At 35.7% G+C, this 27,124-nt stretch overlaps 1 protein-coding gene, 1 long non-coding RNA gene and 1 other non-coding gene across 4 annotated transcripts; 2 read left to right on the top strand and 1 right to left on the bottom strand.

The window, feature by feature from the left end:
• The first annotated feature begins 190 nt into the window (after positions 1-190).
• LOC111193231 (uncharacterized) lies at positions 191-2,321 on the top strand. Its single transcript, XR_002650367.2, has 3 exons — positions 191-360; positions 1,465-1,578; positions 1,851-2,321. It is a non-coding gene; the product is annotated as an uncharacterized LOC111193231 (long non-coding RNA).
• Positions 916-1,001, top strand: trnay-gua (transfer RNA tyrosine (anticodon GUA)). Its single transcript is given in 2 exon segments — positions 916-952; positions 966-1,001. It is a non-coding gene; the product is annotated as a tRNA-Tyr (tRNA).
• LOC103024701 (otoferlin) lies at positions 2,320-27,124 on the bottom strand. 2 transcript variants are annotated; one of them, XM_007257409.4, is made up of 43 exons: positions 26,974-27,124; positions 26,035-26,104; positions 24,655-24,729; positions 24,426-24,543; positions 24,252-24,306; positions 23,541-23,672; positions 23,043-23,105; positions 22,870-22,954; positions 22,351-22,510; positions 22,015-22,201; positions 21,718-21,904; positions 20,902-21,125; positions 19,543-19,651; positions 19,271-19,454; positions 17,709-17,829; positions 17,468-17,568; positions 17,203-17,293; positions 16,991-17,107; positions 16,711-16,863; positions 15,986-16,175; positions 15,776-15,900; positions 15,547-15,681; positions 15,294-15,455; positions 15,087-15,206; positions 14,841-15,002; positions 14,540-14,702; positions 13,518-13,588; positions 13,402-13,431; positions 13,094-13,228; positions 12,735-12,807; positions 11,223-11,350; positions 10,036-10,173; positions 9,811-9,948; positions 9,072-9,199; positions 8,791-8,961; positions 8,200-8,360; positions 7,897-8,039; positions 7,539-7,627; positions 7,355-7,453; positions 7,028-7,269; positions 6,529-6,707; positions 6,299-6,399; positions 2,320-4,072 (listed from the first exon to the last, which is right to left on the bottom strand). In XM_007257409.4, the coding sequence occupies exons 3-43, from the start codon at positions 24,701-24,703 to the stop codon at positions 3,892-3,894; spliced, it is 5,400 nt and encodes a 1,799-aa protein (XP_007257471.3). In that variant the 5' UTR covers positions 24,704-24,729; positions 26,035-26,104; positions 26,974-27,124; the 3' UTR covers positions 2,320-3,891. The 2 variants fall into 2 exon arrangements, with proteins under 2 accessions (XP_007257471.3, XP_049319646.1); XM_049463689.1 differs by having other exon boundaries at positions 11,223-11,320.

The raw sequence follows: 27,124 nt of genomic DNA, 5'->3' as shown, positions 1-27,124 counted from the left end.
GGACTCAAAATGGTAGCGTTAACTGAATTAAGTCAATATTGTATGTAAAATAAGGTGTTTAATAAAACCTGTTAATAATACACCATATTGCAGGAAATGGCAGCTAATTTATAGGGCGTCACATCAATGTCAAAAGTCTTGGGCGCAAAAGTACTAGGTAAAAAAATATTAACCCGGGTGTTTTAACAAGGGGAATCCTGTGCCTGCTATTTTCCTCCTCTCATGTGTTTTTTACCTCTCAAATTTACAGTTCTCCTCGCACGCTATGCAAATTCACTTACCTGCGGCCCCGACTTTTGATATTGATGTGACGCCTTAGTTAAAATTTAGAGTACATTTAGGCTGTAAACCAGCGACTTGGTAAGCAATTTGTCTGGACTGGTTAAGGAACGGAGCTACCTAGGTGCTAGGGACTGTGTAAGCTAGTTAACATTGGCTATCTAACTAGTCGCTAGGGGCTCGGTACGCTAGCTAAGTTAGCTAGTTAACTAACTAGTTGCTAGGTACTTGGTACGCTAGTCAGCTAACGAACCAGCTGCTAGGGACTAGGAAAGCTAGCTAGCTAACTAACTAGTTGCTAGGCACTTATTGAGCTAGTTAGCTAGCTAGCTAAACCACCTAGTTGCTAGGTACTGGGTAAGCTAGTTGGTTAAGATAGTTAGCTAGCTAGCTTAACTAACTAGTTGCTAGGGACTCAGTAATGTATGTAATGAATGTAATGCTAGCTAGCCAGCTAATGGCTAAGATACAGGTTTTCTGGGTTAATATGAAGGTTGCAAACAAACTAAACCGCGAAACAGTAGACTTTTAGGAGACGTTGGATAAAGCAGGTGCAAGAAATGATAAACATAAGCATTAAACACTTTGCCTAGAGCTTTATAGATGTATTTATTCAGTGACATCCTGTCTCCATGCCCTTCGATAGCTCAGTTGGTAGAGCGGAGGACTGTAGCGGATACACAGAGATCCTTAGGTCGCTGGTTCGAATCCGGCTCGAAGGAGGCTTTGATTTTGTCCTAATCCTTGCAGTTTTAATTAATTCCTGGGGTTCCGCCACGTTTTTTATATCTGTAAGTTATCTACAGCACGTACAATTCGTGTGAGAAAGTATTTTCTAGTTCTCTTTGTAAGAACCGCACGGATAAACATGATACAAATATTTATTGTTGAAAAATCAAGATATAAGTTACAACAGTTTCCAGTCAAACCGCTAAGTTATACCCAGTTCACTCTGCAAGTTGGATCAATTTAGAAGCATTACACAGGTCAGGTATGGATCATAAAGCTTTAGCTGGCTAAAACATACAGAGGGAAGTTAGTACATATAGACACTGTCTGCAGCATATTTAGCTTGAGAAGCGATTTTCAAAAATAACCCAAAATATTTATATGCAACACAGCATTTCACTAACTTAGATGCAGAAGTCAAATACAATGTACCATTTTGCTTTCTCACACTCCCAGGAGCTTCTTGGCCATGTAGCCAGGCATACTGTAGAGGAAGAGGGCCACGATGGCAAGCAGGAGTAAGGCCAGTACGATTTTGATGACCAGCCATTTGTACTGGTTGCAGACAAGGTGCTTGATTGCTTTGAGTGGGGTAATGAACCACAGGAATGTAGTGTCCGGGCGGCTGTTGGGATAGAAGTTGGGACACAGGATTTAGTTTAGCTGATGACCACTACAGATTCAGCATCAGAATCATGTTAATTTGATAACACACAGTAGCCTGTTTTAGTCACACTACGCTACATTCTACACAATTATCTACATACACACTTTACTCAATTATGCTTTTATACTTGTACACAAAAATGTATTGTTATGTTCAGTGTTTTATTCTCCTGCAGAGGGCAGTGGCAGCAGATTATGACTCCCAAGATACTCACATGAAAAGGTAAAGTCTTTGGAAGACAAATGCACACAACAATGAGGTGAGTTTTGTAGAAACAGTCCAGAAATGGTAACAAATGCATGTACAGTGTTTATTCTTTAATGTGTATCACACAAAGCACTCAGTTATTATTGTTGCATGGACAGGCAATACAAATGCAATCCATTTATCTATAAACAATCAAATGACAATGCAAACCTTAAATTAATACAAAATGTAACATCAACTCGAGTGAAGACAGGCATAGAAGTCAAACTGTGTTGTTTAAATATATTCACAAAGATGGTAAATCCTTTTTTTTGTTTTAAGAAACACTCCTGGGCCTATTTCAGGGGTGCACATTTGTGGCCTAGCCTGTCTGTGATGTATTATATTTGAACACATATGTAAATTTCTGTAGCTGTGGTGCTTTTTGATTGAAGCTTGATTGGCCAGTTTCTGTTATATGAATCGCATCCAACTACCAGCATAGCAGCGGAGCTTCTCTTCAATCATACATCAGCTATTTAAAGTCTGTAACGATGCACATAATTTACTCATTTTTACTTCAGAATAAACACCAATATTGATTATTCAATTTTGATTTTAATAAACCAAAATTCTGCTTTTTACCAAAGGTGCATGCAACATGACATTTTACTGACGGAAAAACAACATAATATTAAATTCCACTAAACATTAGATTCATTTTCATTTCTGAAATGTTGTTAAAGTCATGGTGTTAAATATCCAAAATGTTAGGACATCATCCTGACACCAGTCTGGTGTGCCTGCTGGGCTCGGCTTATCTGAACTATTTTTTCACTAAAATATTAAAATATTACATTAAGGCTTGACCAAAAAGGTAAAGGCATAAAAAAGCCCCTTTCTGCGCACAATATGACTCTTACTGCAAACTAATTTTCTAGGACAGATTTATAAAATTCACAGACATATTTTTGCTCATTCATTTAACATAAACTTGGTATCTGCTAATATCATGTTCGCCATCATTTCCATGTTCTTTTAGAGATTATGTAGATTTGACCCAATTGATAGTACATTTTCCAGTAAGAAGTCAAAATGTCTTAAATGATTTATGGAAAATACTATGTTTTGTGGTAAGTTTAAAGTAAACGTCATGACAAGCTTTACAACTACATAGAAAATAAGCATGTTAATTAAGATTGATTATTAAGTAATGTATGTTGCTATAACTGCAGTTGATCTTATTTTTTGAGATTGCTTTTTAAGCATATTAATAGAGAATTGAGTGTCATGTCTTTTACATATTTTTTATTTAGCTCAGCCAGTCAGATTAATCAACAGAAATACATTAGGAAAAGACACAGTTCTGCTTCTCATCTTGTGTTTTTATTAATACGTGTTAGCTGATTTACTTGTTTATTTTGATTCGTATAATGATTGTGATGTCTACAAAGGCCATGTATAAAAAATATTGACGTGGTAAGGAGCAGTGTTCTGAGAAATTCAGCTTTATGAATAGGACGCACATTTTGCACAGTGTAGCTTCCATTGCCACTGAGTTTTATGAATTATGCATGTTGCTATTCTTAATACAAATACCTGAAATATAGAGCTGGTTTCTTCTGACTTTTGAGACTTTTTTTGTTGTTTTTTCTTTGTCAGAAAATACATTTTGTTTGGAATTTTTAATTTACAGTGATTTACAGTCATATTAATCATATTTTTAAAAATTTTACAAACATGAACAAATGTCCTGTCCTCAGATATCTGATTTAATTTACTTACTATATTCTCTCCCTTGTCTTTTTTTAATTGTGTCTATACCCATGACAAAGCAATGCTACCCAAAGGTGTATTTCTGTAAATATACACAACACATTACATGGAGAGATTGGTTACTAATAGTTAAGTGAAAAAAACAATTCTTAGAATTTGCAGATGTTTTTTGATCTTAGATATATGACTTAACGTTACTTGAAGCTAATCATGGATGAGGCCACTTTCAAATAGATATTGATTATAACTCCCTTTTAGGCACCAAGCAACTTTTTCACCATGTATCCTGGCATGCTGTAAAGGAATAATCCCAGCATTGCCAGCAACAGCAGCACCACCACAATTTTGATGATCAGCCACTTGTAGCTGTTGCAGACGAGATGTTTGATAGCTTTGAGAGGCATGAGGAACCACAGCAGAGTTGTGTCAGGACGGCTAGAGAGGGAAAAAAATTATTGTCAGCAAAAATGTGCGATTATAATGAATCTTTAAAAAATGTTGACATGTCAACAATTTGCATCTCTTGTTGCTTAAATGACAGTTTAAATATTTAAAAAAGATATTCCTATTTAATACTGTTCTTGCCTATTTACACGAATGCTTATTAACTTCATATTTAGACGTTATTTCATATTTACACGTTATTTTTAAGTACTTTACAGAATCAGCATTAGCACATAATTACATGAGTACATAATTAAGATGATTAATTGCATATTTTCACACTGTCTCCTATGAAGCATAAATTAAAGCAAATATTTTGAGTAACAATTAGCTTGTTCATAAAAACTATTTTCTGACATCTGTCTAGTTGCAGCCTGTTACAAAAGATATAAAGCATTTAAAAAGCCTTTATATCTTTTACTTTTTGGTCACTTGTATTGTGACATGAAAGTAAAATATTAGAAAAATATGACAGTTAGGATTACTTACCATTTAAAGTAGGTTGATAAAAATCCAGATATCGGATGAAGGAATGGTCATTTCTCCGTATGTTAGTGCAGTCCCGATTAATTATTTTATATGATTAGCCTATTGTTTTATGTTTTATGGCCTAGTTAGTGTTAATTTTGCCTTTCGTCTTCTGTGTTCTGTATTGCTAATTGACTCTATTTAGATTATACTTTTTAGTCAGTGAAATCTCAATTTCACAGCCATTCTAAATCTATTGTATTCTGTGATGACTATGTGTATGAACTTTGTCAGCACATCTTGCATTGGGTTTTGCAGATTGCCTCCATGCATTTGGAACACAGTTTTAATCACTCAGGATTCCAGTCTGAATCAGTAGACTGCAGTGTCTCCTATTGCATGAGTCCGGTTATATGTCCTAGGCATTACAAGTTACAGAAAACTGCATAGGTTATTAGAGATTAAAAATCAAATAATTTCAAGCGCATAGTTGGTAGATATAAACACAGTTCGTTTACAGTGGCATGCAAACCTCTGGCACTATTGGTCAAATTTCTGCTACTGTGAATAGTTAAGTGAGAAGAAAATTAACGCTATGCTTTTTTGAAATCAATTCAAGATAAAACATTACTTTCATTAAATGTCAGTGTATTTTGTAATGAGATCTGACCTCTTATATATTTTTCTCAGAACTTAATTAGCTTTTTAGTGCTATAGCTTGTCCACGCAGATTGTTAGGAATTGATGATAAAGATGATAAAAATGTCAAAACGTTTTAAATATAAAAAATATTCTTGTCTCCACAAACCTCGTCTCAAAAATCAGTGGCCACAAGCTTATCTAAACAGATGCCTTGCTTTCTGAAAAGTAAAATAATTGGTGGCCTTAAAGCTGGAGAAATATTGAGAAGAGACAGCAAAGTGATTCATGTAGCCATTTTCTTTTTCAGCTTGTAATGTAATTAAGAAATGGCAGGTAGCATGAACCATGGAGGTCAAGCTAAGATATGAAAGAAGAAGGTATGACTAGAAAACATTCTGAAATAACTGTTTGTAGAATTACTTAAAACGACAAATCCACTCTGGACATTTAAAAAGATTTAGCAGACCCTAAAGGTGCAAAAACACTGACCTAAAATATTATTCAGCTTTATGCCTTTTGGAAATCAGGCCATTTTTACTTGCTTAGCTATTCACAGATATTTTGACCAGGGGTGCCCAAACTTTTACATGCTGTTTTAGCAGTATGGAATAAAAAATTAAAGAGGAGAGTTAATGAAAAACAAACAAGGAGTTTAAGTCCGTACTGTAGGAGTGGCAAAGTCATCAGTACCAGGCAACAGGTGAATAATATAGATGCAGTGTATTTCTGTGTTACTCTATTAAATAGCTTTTGATTGAATTTACCTAATTTATATGGTTTGTATATGTAAGGGTATTGTTTTATTACCTTTTTAATGGTCTTTTACCTTTTAGTTGTCTTAATTACTAATTTATTCCCTTATTATCCAGTTTAAATAGATTGACTAATAATTTAAATATGGCACAACAATTTCCAGATCCCAGGCACTCATTACTCATTACACAATTCACATTATAACAGTAACACGTTATTACAGCTGTAAATACCAAAATAGTCTTCTTTATGTCTTACATTTTCAGATAAAAAATGTTAAAAAAGCTCAATTTGTCAGAAGAAAACAGTCAAAACATTGAAATATATATTTTGAATAGTATTTTTAGCTCTTACTTTGGTTTCTCCAGAGGCTCTGGCTCATTGCGTCCTTCACCAACAGGACTTTTTTCAGCCTCTTCACCTGTCATGAGGTGCAGCTCTGCTTCTACTTTTCCCTGAAAGATGAATAAAATACAATTTATTGAACTTTATAGAAGTGTAGTTGTTTATAAATATGAATGTCATATTGTTATGCTTTATGATCAATTAGAAAAACTGTTGTAAATAATGTGTTTGCCTCATACCGTGATTTCCAATTCATCATTTTCATCCCTGGCTACAAAAGGCCACCAACCCTTGATTCTTTTCTGCTTGAAGATGTTAACCATCGGCATTTCTTGTTCGTTAAGAACCATGTCGATGGTGCACTGTTTCGCCGTTTTTGCCCCGCGAGGAAATCTGTTCAGGTCTAGTTCAATTGCACCTGAATGAGAACAGCAAATATTTATGTAAAGCAGCAAAACAATAAATGTCTTATAAACAATGCACCTGAAAATTTAAATGTTAATGTATGTCCTTTATGGCGCTTGGTTGTTGGTTGAGTTCATGTAAAACACAGAAGGGGCAAAAAATGAGTTACTGTCTTAAATTTTTTATTATGACCATATTCAGGAAGAACCTGTCTCCACAGGTTTTAAGTTATACTTTGCCCCAAAACACCCAATCTGAATCATGAATTATACCTGAAACTGTCCAAAGTAAAGAAGCTGTATTAAACCAAAGGACTCCAATGGAGTTTCATACCCAGGAAGTCATCTGCAGAGAAATGATCTGCATCCCAGACTTGTATGTTCAGACGGGCAGGGATCTTGTACTCAGTCTCGTCCCAGGAGAACATGGATTCCTTCTTCGAGATAACAATTTTCTCCTCTGCCATTAGATAGTCAAATGGGTAAATGAAGCGCCAGTTAAAATTTCCCTCCCCTGTTAGGGAGTGGTAATGGACGTCTGTGTCTTGCTTGTCTTCTTGTTGTCCTTTTAGCCATCTGAAAATCACAAATTCAGGTTTAAGTGTTGAGCAAAGGCAGCATGATTAAGTATGTTAGAATGAAAAAACTACAGGGACTGTACCCTCTCACAAAAATATCACTGGACTTTTCTCCTGTGAATATATCATCATCTTCCAGCACAACTTCATCTGTGTTCCAAATAATCACCCTGAGCTCAAACCTGTGAAAAAAAATTATATTTAGAAAATTTAACGCCAGATTATAGAAACAGCAACTAAAAATAAATCAATAAAGTATATTCATACTTCTTTGGTTTTCTTGGGGAAATATCAAGGGCAGGCCCTGGTGCTGGCATGTCCTTTGGAAACATGTCCACCCACATCTCGATTCTCCCCTACACAGTGAGCAGACACATCAGAGGTAGATTGTTAAGGGTCAGAATTGTAATAGATTTATGGAGTTTTTGACAAGAGATTTACGGAGCCCCTTCCGGTAAACGTGACATGGTGCAATTCTTTTAGGCAAAATACTGTATGGTGAGCACCAGACACTAATAGGCTCCCTACATAGTATCTGGTGAGCACCATGTCCCTTTAACCTGAAGTAAAAAGAGCATGTGCCTTAAGGAGCAAGGCAAAGACCTGTTCAAAAGACCTCACTGACCTGTTCAATCCCAGGTTTATCAGGATTGAGTAGAGGTCTTGTCTCGACGTGCTCTGGGACAAGTTTGCAGCCCACTCGTGGCATGTCCTCCCAGTGGTTAAGAACAGCTAGAGCAAGGTGCTCATCTGTTTGTTTTTTCAGCCCTGTAAGAAAGTATCTTCATTACTTAAGAGTAAACAACCATTATCACATATTAACAACTAGCACACTTTTTCCCTTCTATGTCTGACTGTCATAGCATGTGCTAAGATTGCTTTGTTTAAGCTAGGAGTTGCAAAATTAGTGATTTGACTAGTGACTTACCATTTTCATCCTCAATTTCAGTTGGTCCTGTATAAACTCTGTTTGCCACCTTGACTCTTCCTCCAGGGCCATACTGAGGTGGATCTAGTTTGCCATCCTTGCAAAGCTTCGCAAGGATATGTGTTGGCTTCATTGGGTCCCTCCATACGTTGTAGCCATGGCTAGAAAAAAAAAGTAAAAAAAAATTAATTAAGTGACGAAAAAGAAAATAAATTCCAAACAACTTACAACTCGCTCATAACTCTTGCAGTCTTAAACCTCCCAGTGGTAGCATTCATTTAAACCGTTAAAGCTTCGGTGTTTGTATTACAAGCTTCAGCAGATTAAGAGCTTCTAAATAAAAGACCATCAACAAAACTACATATAGCATATTGTTGTGATTAAGCATTTTTTTCTAATTAATTGACACCACAAGTCATATTGCATGTCTTGCAATTATACAGTACAAAACGTTTAGTTTCAAGTGGGCAAAGGATTAGTCTACAAGCGTAGACACATCAGCACTACTGTGAATTTAGACTTGCATTGCAATTTGGTTAAACTACAGCCCAACATGTACATATATCTTTGAAAAAAGAGAGTGCCACATACATTGCATAGCTTGCTGTAATACCACACGTAGCCCTGTGCTTGGTATAATAGCGGTTCTCCAGATCAATTTTGGTCTCCCCTATCAGGTCATCAGTGCCTACCAAGTCCCAGTCGTAGACAGACACAGTGAGGGAGGAGTCCATTGGGAATGTTGCCTCAATGTCAAATGATCTAAAAGGATTGCAGACATGTAGTTAGTTTTTTTCAGAGTAACTACTTCTAACCTAACGATAAATATTATATTTTATGAATATTATGTGTTTGTGTAACCACAAACTCACTTTCCAAAGACTGGGTTGAGCTGCTTGGAGATGTAGTTTTCTTTGTCCTTGATCTCTGTCTTTCCCAGCTTAATGGCAATGTATGGATCTGCTTTTCCGTTTATATCTGCAGGGTGCAGATCTGTAGCCTGTAGACAATGCAGGTCAGTGTAAATGCATCAATTTAAGAATATGATTATTTACCAAATCCTTGTATCTCAATCTGTATGACACAATTTAAATCTTCCAAAGCCTAGGCTGCAGTCGAGATAGGGCTGTCTTAGTAAGATTTCTAAGTAGCCAATTGGTCATACACATAGAACATGAAGAAAAGTTCATTGTATTGTGCCTCTTGCTGTTTTTTCATTTTCACAGCAATAATATAATTATAAAAACTAAGATTTCGAAAAAAAACTTTTGTGTGCAGTTTTTATTGTGCTGTTTTCCCCTTTTTGTTTATACACAGAGAACTGTGGCTTAATGAGGATACATCCATTCAATCTAGGTTCTGGACACAGCTATTGTGTGCCAGATGATGAATTGACCAATATAAACACTTTGGAATGTATTAGTATTAATTCTGGTTACGTTGACTTCCAATTAAAAATGTCAAGAAGTTATATTCTTTCTTCTGTAAAGTTAGCATTTATTGATACAAGGCCTTTGTGGTACAAAGTCATGCTGTCAATGAGCAAACATTTATCCAAGTTTTACGTGTATAGACGTGAATATATATATATATGTATATAAGTGTACCTACCCTTATGACATAGACTCGAACTAGGATGTTGATTGGATCATTGTGTGGAATGTTCTGGAACATGCCCATGTTGGAATCGATGCCCATTTCTCTACCCATGTCGTCTGTCATAGGCACTTTGTACATACACAAGGAGCCCTGAGATAAACAACGCCAGAGACTTAGATTCATTAGGTACAGGACCAGCAATTAAACATGTGTTATCATTTGTTTAAATGGACTTACTTTGAATTTTCCAATAAGCCTGTCTTCATCTGATGCATTTTGTTCATCATCATCACCACTCTTCCCTCGATAAAGGTTGAACGTGTGGAGCCAGTCTTCAAAGTGTTCAAATTCGTTCTCTAGCTCTCTGTTAAACACCTGTTCACAAGAAGAATGACTGCTGTAATTATTTTGTAGCAACTGTAACTAGGATTATCAAAATAACTATTTTACCTTTTTAGGTTAAATATTGTAATAGAAATTAATAGATAAACAACAAGTTGTCATTTTAAAGGTTACACCCTTTAAATCATGTATTTAATTATATATTTTTTTAAAGAATATTGAGATATTCAAATAAATTTGACATACTGGCTCCCTTATATTAATAGGCTCTCATTGCCTTTTATGCTGTTAGTGGTGTTTTCAAGATATGCTGTGTTCTGATACTCATTGTACTGAACCATTATTAATGAGGAGATCAGTTACTGAATGAAATATGAATGATGAGTGTTCTCAGAAATTTCATCATGGCAACTGTTTACATATACATTTTTACCCTTCAACAAAAAGAGCAAATCAGCTTCTTGTTGTGTTGAGAGGGGAGGAGGTTTAGCATGCTTGGATATGCACAGATTTTTTTGTGCATTCATTAATGCTCAACTGTTCATGAGGTATTTAGCAGATTTGATCAGTGGTTTAAAGTATGTTTTATAAGTATGTTTTTAAGAGTTATTTGACCTTGAGTTTTGAGATAAGATGAGAGGTGGCTCTTTTATGACCTGAGATAACTGCCCACTGGCGATGTGAAGACGGCTGAACAGACTTGCCTATAAGGACTTTGACTGAGCTGAGAGATGTACTTTGAGTGAATTAGCCTAGTAATGTGTAATATCAGAAAACTTCACTGTGCTGTAATAAGAGACTCATTGGTTGTGCATATTTTACAGTAGCTGTGGCTGGGTGTTAGTTAGATATGGAAAAAAATGACAGATTAACAATGTTTTCTGTTATAATACTTGTGCTTGATGGTGCAAGCTGCCAAAATCCTTTGTCACCAAAATACACAGAATTAAATAGAGTGAGCAATATAGATTTATATGATAAGTCAATAGCATAATTATTTTTAGAGGCCTTCATTTTTAACATGAAATCATGCTCTTTCTTTTATAAAGCCCAAATTACTCACATTTAAAACGAATATTTACCTTCAGTTCATCAATTTTGGGTCTCTTCTTCTCGTGCGGACCCTCCCCTGGCACAGCCTTGTTCTTGTCCTTGGCTTTTCCCTTTTTCTTCCTGTTCCCTTTTGTATTAGAATCATCAGGTTTGATATCTGCTTATAGGTTAGATGGGGAAGAGGGGAGAGGTGGGTTGCACACACACACTCGAGACATGAATTCTTCATGAAAGTTGCCGTACCAATGTTACCATAGCATATTATCTTAGATCTGCGTTAGTGCCAATTTAATTTGTTTTAGTTGAGATAAGTTATCTCAGTGTGTTCAATTATCTGTTATATTTATTAATGAACACAGCCAATAAACTATTTAAAAAATATTAGACTTTATATATTGTATTATATGTTATGGTCATAGTAAAATATTATATTAAATGTTATACATTTATTATTTTATTTTTTCTGTTAGTTTACGTTTAAATAAGTTAACTTAAAATTAAAGACTTTAAAACTTGTGGTCAACTTTCATGGCTGGCATGTATGAGGATTACATGCCCCATAAGTTTCATACCTGAGTTTAGAAGAACTGTTTACATGTCCTTAAACTGTTGTTTAAGGTAGTGTAAGATTCATGTCTGTTTAAAAGTGAGTTCTACAGAGGCCAGGAGTGAGGGGAGAGCTGTACTGAGAGATGAAAGATGTACTAAAACAGATTTTTAGTCAGTATCAGGACTATTAATACAGGTATAGTCTGTAAACACACAGAATAAAATACAAAACCATTCACAAACAGCAAAGAGTATGGACAGAAGACTTCCATTTACTGCTATGGCTTTTTTGTTAGTGGGAGCTGTTTTGAGGAATTTATGGCCCTATTTTTTTATCTATAGGCAAGAAATCAATTGGGCACCATGCAGCTTGATTTAGGTAGTCTTGGTGTGTCTTTGGTATCATGAGGGTGCAAAAAATACACATTACGCAGCTCTAAATACGCAAAAGGCTTGTACCAGTTCTCTTAATTAATCATGGGTGAGTTTTAGGTGCGCTCTGACTTTTTAATTACACAGTGCTTTTGTGCATCTTCAGCAGAGGATACTGACCTGTGCAATTATGCTTTGAAGGTGCGCCAGCAAGGAACAGCAATGTTTTAAGGGAACAGCAATGTTATTTTATTCTGTATTTTTATTCTTTTTAATTATGTTTATTGTTGAGGTAGAAGTCGCAGAGCAACTGTGTGTGTATTTAACAAGCTGGGATAGGAATGGACTCTGACGATTGACTGTTGTCTAGGTTTATCGCAGTCATTAGCACATCTGTGTTTTTCGACGCAAAAACAGCAACACACCAGAAATTTACGTAAACACGCCTCACTTCCAGACCACCACGCCCATCAGTGTAGATTTATTGCTAAACTCCCACGCTATTGTAATGGCATGTACGTAAGGCATGAAAATAGACTGTTGATGGGGTGTAAGAAAAAAAAAGGGGCATTGCAGCATGCCTAGCGCAGGGTGTAAGATAGAGGCCATAATGTCTTTACCTGTTCCATCTGGGTCCATTTCTTCTCTGTCCTCCTCTCTGTCTGCTTTCTCAGCCTCTTGGGCTCTCATTATCTACATAAAGAGAAATGCATTTTCACATAAAACACAGATAGTGTAAAACATTTCAACTCAAAGTCAGTTATTTCATTCTTGTGGTCAGAAAAAAAATCTTGTATCTTCAAAACAGTATTTTGACAGGAGAAGGAGAAATCGTTTTTAGATTTCAGTGAAAGTTACGGTTATTTTTTACTGAAAATATTTTTTTACACAATGTTAAAAACAATTGTCAAATTCAATTAATGCCCTAAAGTCAAAAACACCATAAACTGTGATAAATGGATGTTTACTTGGTTCTTACCTCCATTAGAGTTTCAATGGACGCAAAGTACTTGGACCACCAATCCAGCATGCTCTCATCTAGCTCTTCTTCTTCTGCTTCCTCTCCTCCTTTCTTTCTTTTCTTCTTCCCCTTTCCATCTTTCTCATCATCAGGCTATAAAAATGAGAACACTGTAATGCTTCAGCTGAACTGATTATTTAACTGATGAATTGGAAATGCTTTTACTGGAATTTTACTGGAAACCTATTTTCTAATGTAGTGTTAACAGTGATAGTGTTAACATACCAAGACATACCATAGAACCACCATAGAGTGAACATACTTACCATATCCACCTTTACAACAGCATCAGATGCCTGTTGGATTAAACAAAGAAAACCAATTTAGTATCTATGCATAAATGCAGGACAATTAACGCAAAGAGATTTTATGAGCTACATACTGAATCAAGTTTGACAACTGTCTCAATCTTCTTCACAGCAGGTTCTGGTTCTGTGTGGATCACAATTTCCTCTGCAAATCAAATGTAAAATGTAGATGTGGCAGATATTAAAATGTAGATGTGGCAGATATTAAATATATATATATATATATATATATATATATATATATATATATATATATATATAGGATTGAGTCACATGACCACCAAAGTTAGCTGGTGAACTAAAATGCTAGTTAAAATAATATTAATTTGAGTCTGAGTGAAATGTTTATATCTTACTATATGAGTTTTACATATATGAATAAAAGCACAACTTTTACAAACATAGATTCTGAGGCATTTCAAACATATTAATTAATCTGATGGGATATATTATTTGTTGTGTTATATTTGTTTGGTGGTAAATGGTCCATTTCATTTGTGTGGGCTGTTGAATATTTTGTGTTGAGTTGAATGGGCCGCAGTGCCAAAAGGTTGGGAACCCCTGTTCTAAGAAATGGAGAAGACTCAAATTTTCACAGGCTTTGATTTGTTCCAAAACTGAATAATTCAGTAAGTATGGACCTAAGAGGCAATTTGATACACACAATGCTTATCACTCTACTGTGTCTTCACAAGGTGGAATTTTTTTCCCCAATTTGTTTCATTGAGATTTACAGCCCTTGAGGATTTTACATTATATAGCAACTGTTGTAGCCTCATTAGCTTAAAAAATTACATCTCACCTATTCTCACTCTAACAAATTCAGATTGGTATATGTAACCTTTTTTGTAATATCTATTTGTATGTATTTCCCCTCTTATTCTTTCTTTAGGGTAACTTACTTTGTATAATGCGTGCAAATTTCATCTTTTGTTTTACTTTCCCTGCACAGTTATTCTTTTTCAGTTGCTTGTATTTACAGTAACGCTTATGCAAATAACAAGTAAGAAATCTGCAGGACACAACTAAACAGGCAATGTATAAACAAGATCATTACAATTATTGCATTAATGTTCCTGATCTGATCAGTACCCACCCATAGTAGACCAGTTGTTAACACTCTTGTCACTTGGCCTGTAAATAAACTTGCGCAATGAGGTGACAGCATGGGAGCCAACCAAGGTGTAGCGGCCAAAGGCTCTGCAGTCCACCACCCGAATGTTAAGAGGAGGATGGAGAAGCTCATTTTCTGGCAAATCCTAGTAAACAACAGAGAAAAACAGAGAATAATATTTTTGGTCTAATCGTATTGAATGTCAATTTATAAACTTGGATAATGTGCTCTTTAAAAAGGCAACATTATCGAGAGTTAGAATCCACTTTCAATTCAAACCCACCACTTCGAACCACTTGACGAGAGTGCTAAAGTTTGGATTTTTCTTGTAGTTCTGAATGAGAGCTGATTGTATCCCCTTTCCAGCACATTCTATGTCCACACGTGGTCTGTCAACTTGGGCCAGGTTTACTCTCTTCAGGTCTCTTAGACCCCAGAATAAAACCTGCAAGAATTTAACATTCGGTCAATTTGTTTAATATATAAACCCAACACAAGCATTTTTGTAGTCCCATTTTAAGCTTCTCACTTCGATGCGGTATTTGCTCAGGACGGGTCTAATGCCAATAGGGACTGGAAGGATTGGTCCACGGTCCATATCAGTGGGTCCATCGATGGGCGGCAAGTCAGCCTTTCCACCTGGTCCAATCTGAAAGATTTATTAAAAGCTCTTATTGCACTTTTGCTCTTTGTTTTCTTGGGGTTACACTATCAAACATTGATGTAGTCATGTTACCTGTAGCAGTTCAAAGGCAGCAAGCATTTCACCAGCAGTGCAGTTCCCTCTGTAGACCTGGTAGTACTCTAACTGAGGAGGGAATCGTGGTGGCCCATAATGCTCATCTGACATTTTAGTTATTGGCTTGGCGAATGTTCTGCCCATGAAGTCAGCTTTGCCCTACAAAATTCACACTGTCAGTCCTAGAAATTGGCTAGAAAATATATTTATGAAATGTACTGCAATAATATTTGACTATGTCTTTACGTACCACAGTGTCCTGGTCATAGATCTCAATGACAATAATTGGGGGGTCATCTCTTAGTTCACAGGCTTCACCATACAGTTCAACATTGTCAAAGACCAGAAGTTGGTCCCATGTAGGGCAGAGGGTCTCATTCAGTATCTGAGAAGGAGGAATTAGATTTAATTAGGAATGTGTGGATACTTCATTGTAAGATGAAGTCACAATAATTGTGCTATAGTTAGCAGCCCCTCACCTCTGTGACTTGACTGTGAGTAGAAAAGAAGACTCTGGCGAACGGATCTGAGAGGCCTGTGCTATCTGCTGCAAACAGGCTTCTTGCCTGATACAGATGCACCCTCAGCTGGAAGATCTGCTTCACTGTTGGAATACATTGAACATCATTAATTGAAAATCCCAGAAAATTACAGTATAAAATATAATAATTATTTTTATAATTCCTTACTGGTGTAGATCAGGCTGATTGGTGGTGCTGACTGCATGCCAGGTCCCTTCACTGCTTTGTTCTCCTCAAATCCATTTGGTAGACCACTCAAGAAGTCCTTGCGCTGCCTTGTCAGGCCCAGCCAAAGATACATCTCTGTCTTCGCCTGCACGGTCCATCCTGCTGGCCCAAACCCCTTCTTACCTGGGAGCTGAAACAGTGGGCAGAGTTATGCATTGTACTTTCAATGACAATAAAGAACAATATATTGTTTATTGAAGATATTTTTTGGAGGAAATAGAAAATATTCAAAAACCATATACAATGACATGCCACAATTCATGTGATAGCAGTATGTAAAGTGTTGTGAGTGTGGTTAAACACTTCACAGCCTGCTCACGTCAAGACGATAATTCGTATTAAGTTCAAGTGAGGACTGAAAGTGGGTGATTGGACATTCTCAATCTATTGGTATTAAAGTTGTGCATATATTTAACATTCCTTGATCTACACTGTCATGTGTGTACCAGAAAAATGTCATAGAAAGCATTACAAGTCACAGTGGACAGCAGCGCAGTGCAGTGCAGTGATCATGACGGACAGTGTCTGGCTAGAATTGTCAGTTTAAACAGAAAAGCGACTCACATCCGCCTTTAATATCAGCTTTCTTTAGCTTCTTGACAGAGGTCATGGAACATGTCAGTATAGAAGAAAACATTACAGTGAAAAGGGTTTCTGAATCTTACTTTGAAGAAAATGGTCTTGACTTTTCCACAGTCTTTCCCGGTCTCTTCTTCCACATTAGAATACAGGATGTCTTTGGATGGCACTCTAGCATATGCAATGCGCTTGCCATTGCTTATCATCCATATGTAAATGTCTGGAACGCTGTGTTGAGGCTGTGATGGAATAATAATAATATATATAGATGGAAAAATTAAATTTTTATATAAATGTTTTCATTTCAACTATTATTTTTATATTTTTAGAAGAAAAAGTTTAGCTACAATCATCAGTTTATGTTACCTCATCAGCCAAGAATCTCAGTTTCTGGAGGAAGATTTGTGCCTGTTTGAATTTATCCTTCACAGTTTTTTTCTTCACCTGAGTTCGCATTGTCTTTGCTTGTTGGCTCATGTTTTCCTAATGTCATAATTCAAAGAATGTGTTATTTTTATTTTTTTTTTTACAAATGAAAACAACTACAGTATGAGCTTGTAACTCAGTTTAGAGCTCACCAGCTCCCTCATGCATGATTTCAGTCTTTCCCGGTCCAGTTTTGTTTTCCCTGATTGGTTTTGGTCCTTGTTTGCCAGTTCTAAAAAGTTGCTAAAATTAAAGGAACATTTCTTTCATCTCTTGTATAGCAAATATAGTAAAATATATACTGATATAAAAAAAATCATGCAGTTAGTATTAAACGTTTGAGCTTAGCATTCGAGATAAATTCTATATTATATTCTAATTATATATAATATAATGTATACATTAGTTTGAATATACCTGCAACCATGGCTCAGGTCCTCTAGAACCCCTCTCAGTCTACGCTCAGGAAAGGCTTTCTCTGTTTTAAAGATCTCCTGCACATCGTTCAGCCCTTCTTCCTTTTAAACCAAAGAAAAACATCAGTCAGTATCAGTTTTAGACATACTGTGTCTAAACATCAGTGATAAGTAATTATAAATATTTCCCACTGCAAAATACGTAAAATAGAATTGATTAGGTTAAAAAAATTATCACTTACCAACTTATCTGCGATGTTGTCTATTATGTTGGCATTGTACAGTCTTCTTCTCTGATCTTGCCACCAGCTCTTAATATAGATACAGGGCTTCCTCTCAAAATATGGGAGGTGGAAGTAGTTCCTGTGAAATCAGAATTAGACAGTCTGAAAAACTGAACTAGCACATAATCTTACTAATGACTACAGGTAGAATTAATTAGTTAATTAGAGGCGGGCAATATGACACAATTTTATCATTTCATATACATTTTGTTATCATTTTACACAAGATATTTTTCTGGGTGTATTATAGATGCTGACCAAACTGCACATTTAATAACAGTAGGTGTAATTAGACTTGTTTAATTTGATGAATGAATAGAGTAAATAAAATTACTCCAGTATGTATTAGATAGTATTGATTGAATATTGACAGAGTATTGACAGAACTGAACTCCCACCCCACCCACCACTCACCCAACACACTCGCACAAAACTAAACTGTACACCCCCCCCCCCCTTTACACTCACAAAGAACTGAACTTCACCCACACACACACCCAGTCAGCACACAGAGGCCGACATGACTTTATTTGCTGCACTCTTAAAAACTATAAACTCTACCTCAGTAACTGCTGTGATTATATATGTTACAGTATGTCACACATCTCTGCACCTTATCCCCACTATACACTTTATTATACCGTATCGGTACTGCACTGTCCTGTCTTTAAATTGTCTCGTCTTTTGTATTTATTGTTATTTAGTGTTATAATTTTATAATTTTATGTTGCACTGTCGTCACTCCTGCACTTTATGTTGTCTATTGCTTGTTGTTCTATGTTGCACCATGGTTCCGGAGGAACGTAATTTCATCACACTGTGTACCTGTACTCAGATGTAATGACAATAAAAGCCTCTTGACTCTTGACTTGACTTGACTTGAATATCAGTTTGTAAGATTTTGATGCTACTGATGCATTCTGACCCATTTACACCTGGTCACTTTATGTATCCTGATACCATTTTATCCACATGCACTTTGTAGCAAAATGCATCTTGGGACTTAAATTTTATCGCGGTGTGAGACAAAATTAGCATATTTGCTCATTGTGTAGCGATTATTACTGGTCTTTAGATTGTATGTGGGGAGGCTTTGGTTGTTGAAATGCATCTTAAGGTGGCAGTCATACTGCCATAATGTTGCTCAAAAGCATCTCAGATCACCCCATGAAGCTATTCAATTAATCAGATTTGTATCCTAAGTGCCTCTTGGGATCGTTTAGACTAGTATTTTTATGTGGCTTGCAATCTTAATTTTATGACACATGAACGGACATGTGTAAAAAATATTATGTATTGTGAAAATGTCTTTAAATATTGTGATACAATAACTTTATTAGGGCTGTTAAATTAACATGTTTATTTTGAAAAAAATATATATTTACAAAATAATGCATTCTAAGATTATTATTTGAATCACTTGACAGCAGTCATTTTTCCCATATCTCCAGTCTCCAAAATGGTGATAGTGACTGCAGTGTGCCTAGTATTTTAATGTGTTCGCAAAATTGTTTTCAGACCTGTCAGTGATGACTGGTTTCATTGGTGGAGTGGTGGAGACTGACACCAGTTCTCCATCGTCAGTTACTTCTTCATCACTGGAGCCTTGGATGAGTTCTGACTCTTCATCATCACCATCGCCTTTCTTTGACTTCTTTGATTTTGGTTTGGTTGGGGTATCATCCACCTCACTTCCATAGTTTCCTAATATGGAATCAATAAGCACTTTGTTTCAGTGGTCTGTTGTGTTGTCGGTGTAAATTATCATTTTAAAGATTTAAAGTATTATCACCTATTGTAACTTCAAAGTTGATGGGCTTATCACCAATTTTTCTGTCAATCATGGTAGCTTCCAGGAATGCTCCGAACAAGAAAAACTCCTCAATTTTTCCAGCAGCATTCTAGGGTTATAATATTTAGAATGTTTAGATATAAAACACAGAGAAAACACATTGAATATGCTATTCTTATAAATGCAAAAATATTGTTGTATTATAAACAGCTTAAAATAGATGATATGGTGTGTTTTTATACATTTATATAAACCTATTACTTTATAGAATTTATATTATATATTATATATATCATATTACTATATAGAAAGTGTGAATTGACACTCTGCTTAGTTCTAAACATTACTACTGATCAGCAATAGCAGTAACACCATATTCTTGTTTTTACACTCATTGTCCATCCACCCCACTGATCATACTTTGTAATTTTGTAATTTCATCTGTTTCTCTGCATATCATCTGTTCTTCAAAAGTCAGGGCCCTACAGGACCACTAGAGTGCAGCTATTATTTGGGTGGAGGGTCACGCTCAGCATTTCAGTGACACTGTGTGTTGTTCTGGTATGAGACCCACAGCGGTGCTGCTGGAGTTTTTAAACACTGTGTCCACTCACTTCCTACTCTATTAGACTCTCCTACCTAACTGGTCAGCCTTATCACTGACAAATAATTTTTGCTCTGCTGCACAGTTTGTGTTTGTATTTGTCATCCTCTAATCCTTCAGTGGCCATATGACACAGTTGGCTGGATATTTCTGGTTGGTGGACTATTCTCAGTCAGTTCTCTAGCAGTGAGGTGTTTAAAAACTCCAACAGAACTGGTCCAGTTGTAACAGCACCACACACACTAACACATCACCACCATCTCAGTGTCACTGCAGTGCCAAGAATGATCCACTGTTCAAACAATACCTGCTCTGTGGTGGTCCCTTGGGGTCCTGACCATTTAAGGAACATAATGAAAGGAGATTAATAAAGTATGCAGAGCAACAGAAGGACTGCAGTCTGTAATTATAGACCTACATGCTACAATATGCTCAGTGGAGCTGAAACAATGGCCAGGTGAGTGTAGAATCAAGGATGTTAATGCTATGGCGGATCCTTGTAAATGTCTATAACAAAGAAAATTACAAGTTCATTACACCTTAAATAGAGGAATAATTGTTTATATTGTTTATATAGTTGTAGGACACTGCCTAACCTGGGTTTACGCTACTGTGAAGAATATTGTTCATAATGACAAAGGACTGCAGAGTTTAGTACTGCTGAATGAATAATGCTGATTATGTTCTGAATAAATGCCATCAATAATTTACAGTAATTGCTCACTAACGACCTCCCCTATCCGCGGATCACTTACGTCAGAAATATTGGGCACCCCCTCCACCTGCACCTCAGTCGAGCACATTACTTCTGGAGAGGAGGTGTCCAGAATTTCCACAGCTAGGCTGACCAGCAGTCGAGCCCGGAATGAGACTCCCTCTCCAAGTCCCTCATTCAAGTCCTGGTATTCATCCATCAGGGTGTAGCTCCGTGTTGAACCATACATGTTCACCCAGGCCGGCCCCAGAGTTGGTAAAAAGCCTGTTGATTAGCACAAGATAAGGTCCTTTATATTGATTTGGTACATTAACTTCATTCATAAATCCTTCTCCCAGTGGGGTTAAATGCCACAGACAGTAAATGCAGTTTTGTTTTTATTCCTGTGCATTGTAAGTTGCTATGCAAGTGTAAATTAAATGAAAAGTGGCTGGGAAAACCCTAATTTTACACTGTTCTGTTAAAGGGAATTAGTATAAAGTGCAATGCAAACTGTACAAGAAGATCTTCCAGATTGTCTAAATGGGATTCTGACTGCTGGCTGTGTTCAGTAAATGGATCAGCCAAATTATCTGATAGTCCATCCAACAAATTTGGTTTATATCGGAACCAATATCTTATTTTTGTATCAGATTGGTTCATCATACAAATTGGTAAATACTGTATCTGTCCTCTGTACACTTTGAGGTCTACAGTATATAGTAAGCAATGATCAATGTATGGAAAAAAACATGTTGTGCCTTCCCATAAACATAAAAGATGTAGACCTTTAATAAATTGGGTTTTTAGTGACTCTGTAACTTCTTTAAATATTTATTTATCTAGGTATTCAGTGATAAACATGAAAAAGACTGACCTTTATCTCCATCATTGGAGATCTTCCGCAAGTCAATGAAATGAGTTCCGAGGGCCACGTCGTTTACTTTGTCCGAGTCACGGATTTGAACCTTCATGCGCTTGCACAGTGGTGGAAATTGTTCAGTGAAAACGATCTGCTCATTCCAGATTGGCTCATAGCAGCTCTTCTGGACTGATGTTTTGCCCTACATTATAGAGAACATACATAAACATATTCCATTTAAAATACTGTATTACAATAATAGAATAATAATTAATTGTTTTATTAATGCTTTAAAGGTACAAAAAAGCTCACCTTCTGACCAGCAAATTGCACTTGAACATATGGATCAATGAGATCTTTATTTTCACCAATAAAAGCCTTTTTCACATTGGCCATAATGCTGGTGTTCATCTTGGGTAATCCTTCAGCTCTGTAGATTTTCAGATAGAACCGTGCCCACTGGCGCTCTGCTGGGACACCCTCTGGCAAAAGCAGATTCCTAAAATACAATACAATGCAAGATTTAAATGTATATTTAAGCACTACAAATTCCCTACAAATCTCATAATAAATATACATGTTATGTACACATGTCTATGTTTATTTCATTCATTTTAATTTAGTCTTTTTTTGTATGATAAAGTTTACCCCTCAATGTCATCCTCGTCAGTTTCGTTGGCTTTGTGTGGGGTTTTAATATTATCACCCTTTGCCACTACAGCAATGTCACATTTGACGTAACCTTTACACCCCGCAGTGATGTCATCAGGATCACACAAAATGGCCCATTTGTGGTAGAACTGGTGATCTGTAAAGAGAAAACTTTCATTTCACTCTTCTTTCACTCTTGTTTTCTTAGGCAGAAAAGATTTACAGTCATTGTACTGTAGGACATTTATTTATTTTTTTTCTACATTGTTTGACTTTTTTTTCTATTGTTTTTTTCTTAGTTGCATATTTTTGCTGTTTTAAACAATATTTTAATGATTTTATCAGCATGAAACATAATTTTGTTTACAATTACTGACAATTAATTTTTTATTTAGTTTTGTTTAAATTCAACTAATTAAAAAGCTAATAATATCACACAACAAATTCCAGTAAGCAGTGTACTCTTGTCATTTTTTAAATACGTCTATTTTTTTATTAGGCAAAACTATTTCATACCAGCCTGTGAATAAACAGTTCCCACATCCATCTTGAATGTTCCAACGACTGTCCCACTGCGCAGCAGGTTTTTGGAGTGGATGACCTGTAGAGATGTAAATGTGGAATAGTGGCCATCTTTTTGCAACAGAATAAAAGAACAGGATTTTAAATGACATTGAAAATGAACTTACTGACAACTTCAGGATTTTGTCAAATATGACATCAGGTGGGAGGTGAAAGTCGAAGACAAAGTACTGGAAAAAAGAGTGATTAATTTTATTATTATGACTGCATTATTGATTCCCATATTGTTGACTGGAAACACTTTGATAGTTTAAGATGGCATTTGTTCATAGCTGTAGTAATTATCTGGGCATTAGACCTGGTTAAATGACACCTGCAGAGATGTTTATCTCAAGCTGTCAGGTGGAGTATATCGGATAGTTGCGTAAGATTGAGGTCAGATCACATTCCTACTACAAACAAACCACTCCAGAGAATGTTTGGTACCCGACTGAGACCATGTTCTCTCAAGGGTCTAGTTGTTTTGGTTTGCATCTAAGTACAATTACTGGATTTACACTTGACCAAACAAATCGCATCAAGAGTGCAAATGAACCAGAGTAAGATTTAACCAGACTAAAACGTGCAGGTGTGAAAACACAAGAATCACACACAGTCAATATTACCTCATTATAATACGGGCAGTTGGTCGATTCCTTCATTGAAGTGTACTTCTTCTCATCACCGATTTCCACACAGACCACTGGATCCATATTCAGCCCAACAAGCTGTCTGCACTCTATAACCGTCACACTTATCTACAAAAGTAATATACAGGCATTTATGTGTATGAATTAAGACAAGCTGGTACCTTCTCAATTCAGACAATTCATAATTCTTAAAAATATGCAATTAAGTTTCCTATTAAAGCAATAGTCCGTGAATTTGGGAAATTTGGCGATTTGAAGAGAATGCGAGAATGTTTAAGTGCACAAAGCAATTAGAAGAGTTTTTTTTTGTTTGCAGGTTAGTGTCAATAAATTGCTTTGTGAATTTCTGTGTTCTTAAGTATATTGTTTTTCAGTTCAGTTTGTTCATTTATGAAACACTGTCAAACTGTAGAGAGCAATTATGTTCAAAACTTATCAGACCATCCTGTTTATACTATGAAAATATTAGACAGGGCAGGCATGGTCATTTCAGTACATTGATAAGATTAATTAGAATATTGTATCTTCTCTCACATCAGAAATACTACTGCTTTGATTTTAAAAGAAAAGATCATAGGGACTGCTGTTTTAATTGATCCTAATTAATTGAGTCAAATTGCTTCAAACCCTGATTTAATGGTTAAATATTAATTTATTGATAGATGAAATATAAAGCTCATAACATACTTGAAAATCCATCGGTCTTCCAGCACCTGGTTCAATCTTGATGTCAGGCTTTGATCTATTTTTTAGGAAAAATACATATAATTGATTTCATTGATTTAATTTGAAATGCTGTTACTATTTGATTTTAACATATTAGTTCACCATGTTGATATTTATTGCATGATTTGAGCTCACCTCTTGTTAGAGACATTGGTAGTTACAGCAGTAACAGAGGCTAAAGAGATTGTGTCGGGGTCGGGAGTTCTGCCAAAACCTTTGTCCAGGTCCTCTGTCTCCAGGATGGCTGGTTCATCTGTAAAATAGCAGCATTCAGTATGGTGTGTCATCACACACATATTAGGAGCAATCTTTTTACTCAGTTTACTCCCAAATGTAGCTTTAAAAGAAATACATGGGCGGTCACCTTGGCCTTTCCCATCATCCTTGGATGGGCGAGACTTTCCACGCTTCATTTTTGAAAAAGATCTGTGTTCTTCCTCTAAAGATCAGAGAGGAAACAAAGCAATTCAGGGTCTGGTTTGGTATGATGTTACTTTTTGAACAGTATCTAAAATATTAACCAGGTACCTGTGAACTCTTTCCACACCCTTTCTTGTTTCAGTACATTAAACTAAATGTTCAAGTAATTTGTAATTTAGGCAGAAAAACGGATGCTTTTATTCTTTATTATCATTTTGTGTATAGTTTTAAACATGTTTTGTTTGTTTCTGAACTCACTAGATGCATACCTGCTTTTCCACTCAGGTGCCATCTCAGGTGATGAGACACAGCAAGCCTATCTTGTGATAATTTACCCTCAAAGGGGACTTGAATTATTAAAGTGGATGACCTTAATCTATCAATTAGGAGGGGATACGTTTCAGGAGCTTTGTAAAAAAATTAAACTCTTAAAATAATTAAATCTGCGTTAAATGAGACTATGCCCTTGGTCTAAAAACAATGTATGGTAGATTTCATTCAAATATTAGGAGTGGAAAAAAGGCTTGTGTATATTTTGATCAAAGTATGTGTGTCAGAAAGCAAACATTTCTTATAGACAGCTAAGTCATCAAGCTAGTCAAGATAAATGGAACAAATGTATAGAAAAAAAAGTATATGTATACTTTATGTATAAGTTTTCATTGGTGCCCCTTTTTTAATGAACGCATACAGTTACATTATGTTGAACTCGCTGCTAATACAGGTGAGTAGTCCTTGTAGAGAAGCAATGCAAATATCAGACTAGAATGAACCTATGAAAGGTGTGGGATTTAAACCAGTATAGAGCTCTTAAGCAACAGTGGAATTTACAGTGTTCTCTGGAATGATGGTGCTCCAACCAATACATTGACCTCACTAAAATTGCTGTAGCTAAATGCAATCCATTTTTTTTTGCAGAAATGCTCCAAAATCTAGTAGAAAGTCTTTACTATAAAGCAGATACAGTTACTCCACTGAAGACAGGATTAACTTGTTTTTATTACTGTGGATAAGCAAGTGATCCAGTACTTTAGTACTTTTCTATATCAGCGCTGTCCAATGACAAACATTTACCGGAGAGACATAAAACCTTTCAATAGAAGTCAATGTAAAAGCAATTTATTTCAGGTAATTGAATGTTGGAGTATTTCTGTTCATCCATTCATCAGGAAATTTGTGTAAGGGTCAGTTAGTGTGTTTAAATTATGTAGTAAACTAAAAATAAACAAAAATAAAGATACTTGTTTTTCACTGAACAGAGATGATATATGTATTTAGAAGGATAAACAAAAAAAAGTAAAGTCCCAATAATTTGTGTACTCACCTACATAAACCAAGTCAGTGCCTGTGTCTTAGGAGTTTATGTGTAAATAAAGAGGAATCCAATAACATTCCTAAAGAACAACCAAAAAAAGATCAGTTTTACTTTTAAAAAATCGGTTCAAACTATTATACAGTAATTTAATGTATTTTACAGATGTGGAAAACAAACTTAAACAAAGGCTTAAACTATTTTATCTGTATAAATTATTAATAAAAAGATTAGCTGTACATCTCCCGAAGTTATAACTTCCTTACATTGCTTGATACCACATACATCTAGAAGAATATTGACACTCACACCAATAGATCAATATTTGTAGTCTGTAGTGTACTTTAACATTCCCACTTTGCTTGTTTTAACATACATCTAATTGTGACATAGACACCTTCTGTTTTTGTGTAGAATTAACGGTTTATATTTACATTCTAGGTACTGCTTTAAAATAAGGTTCCTCTATGGTTATTAATAAGGTTGGAAATGTAAAAAAAAACATTAATACATAAATAGAAAGGGAAATATACTAGTTGCCTGTTGTTTGGTAAATAGTGATTCCACATTCATTTATACTGAATCTATTCCTTCAGTCAGCATTACCATATCTGTTAATAACAAAATATTCATTTAACCACTAAGATTAATTATTTATCCTGTAATCATAATGCAGTGTCTACTAACTATACTAAATTACTTAACTGGCTTTCTATATAATTTCATTTTATATATTAATGCTGACTGATAGAAAAGACAAAGTAAGTTAAACATCCACAACCCTACTTTAAAGTGGTACCAAATTCTATAATACCCTGTTTTCTAATCAATGAAATCTTAAATAAATTTGTTTTATAGAAGGTTATGACTGCTAGGTAGCTTCCACTCAATGCAACACACATCACACATATAACAACAGTCCAGTACAAAGCTTTGACAAAATGTACATACCATACAAAAAAAGGCCCCAGATCTTCTGCTCTTCAGATCATCTGCAGGTAGAAGAAACGTCAGTGTTTAGGAAGTCCACAAACACAATGTTCATAGTCAAAATTCACATTCAGTTTAGAGAAAGAGAAAGGCCAAAGTAACGTAACTGAAA

The sequence above is a fragment of the Astyanax mexicanus genome, chromosome 14, assembly GCF_023375975.1.
Source record: "Astyanax mexicanus isolate ESR-SI-001 chromosome 14, AstMex3_surface, whole genome shotgun sequence".
In the NCBI taxonomy this organism is placed as follows: Eukaryota; Metazoa; Chordata; class Actinopteri; order Characiformes; family Acestrorhamphidae; genus Astyanax; species Astyanax mexicanus.
Note: the sequence above shows the minus strand (reverse complement) of the source record. Positions and strands in the feature narration are given on the sequence as shown.

Coding starts and splice junctions, on each gene's coding strand:
- LOC103024701 (XM_007257409.4), bottom strand. CDS start 24,703: ATGAAGCGTGGAAAGTCTCGCCCATCCAAGGATGATGGGAAAGGCCAA. Junction 13,432..13,517: donor CAGTTGTCAAACTTGATTCA/GTATGTAGCTCA, acceptor TTAATCCAACAG/GCATCTGATGCTGTTGTAAA. Junction 8,040..8,199: donor TGAAATTGAGGATGAAAATG/GTAAGTCACTAG, acceptor ACTTTCTTACAG/GGCTGAAAAAACAAACAGAT.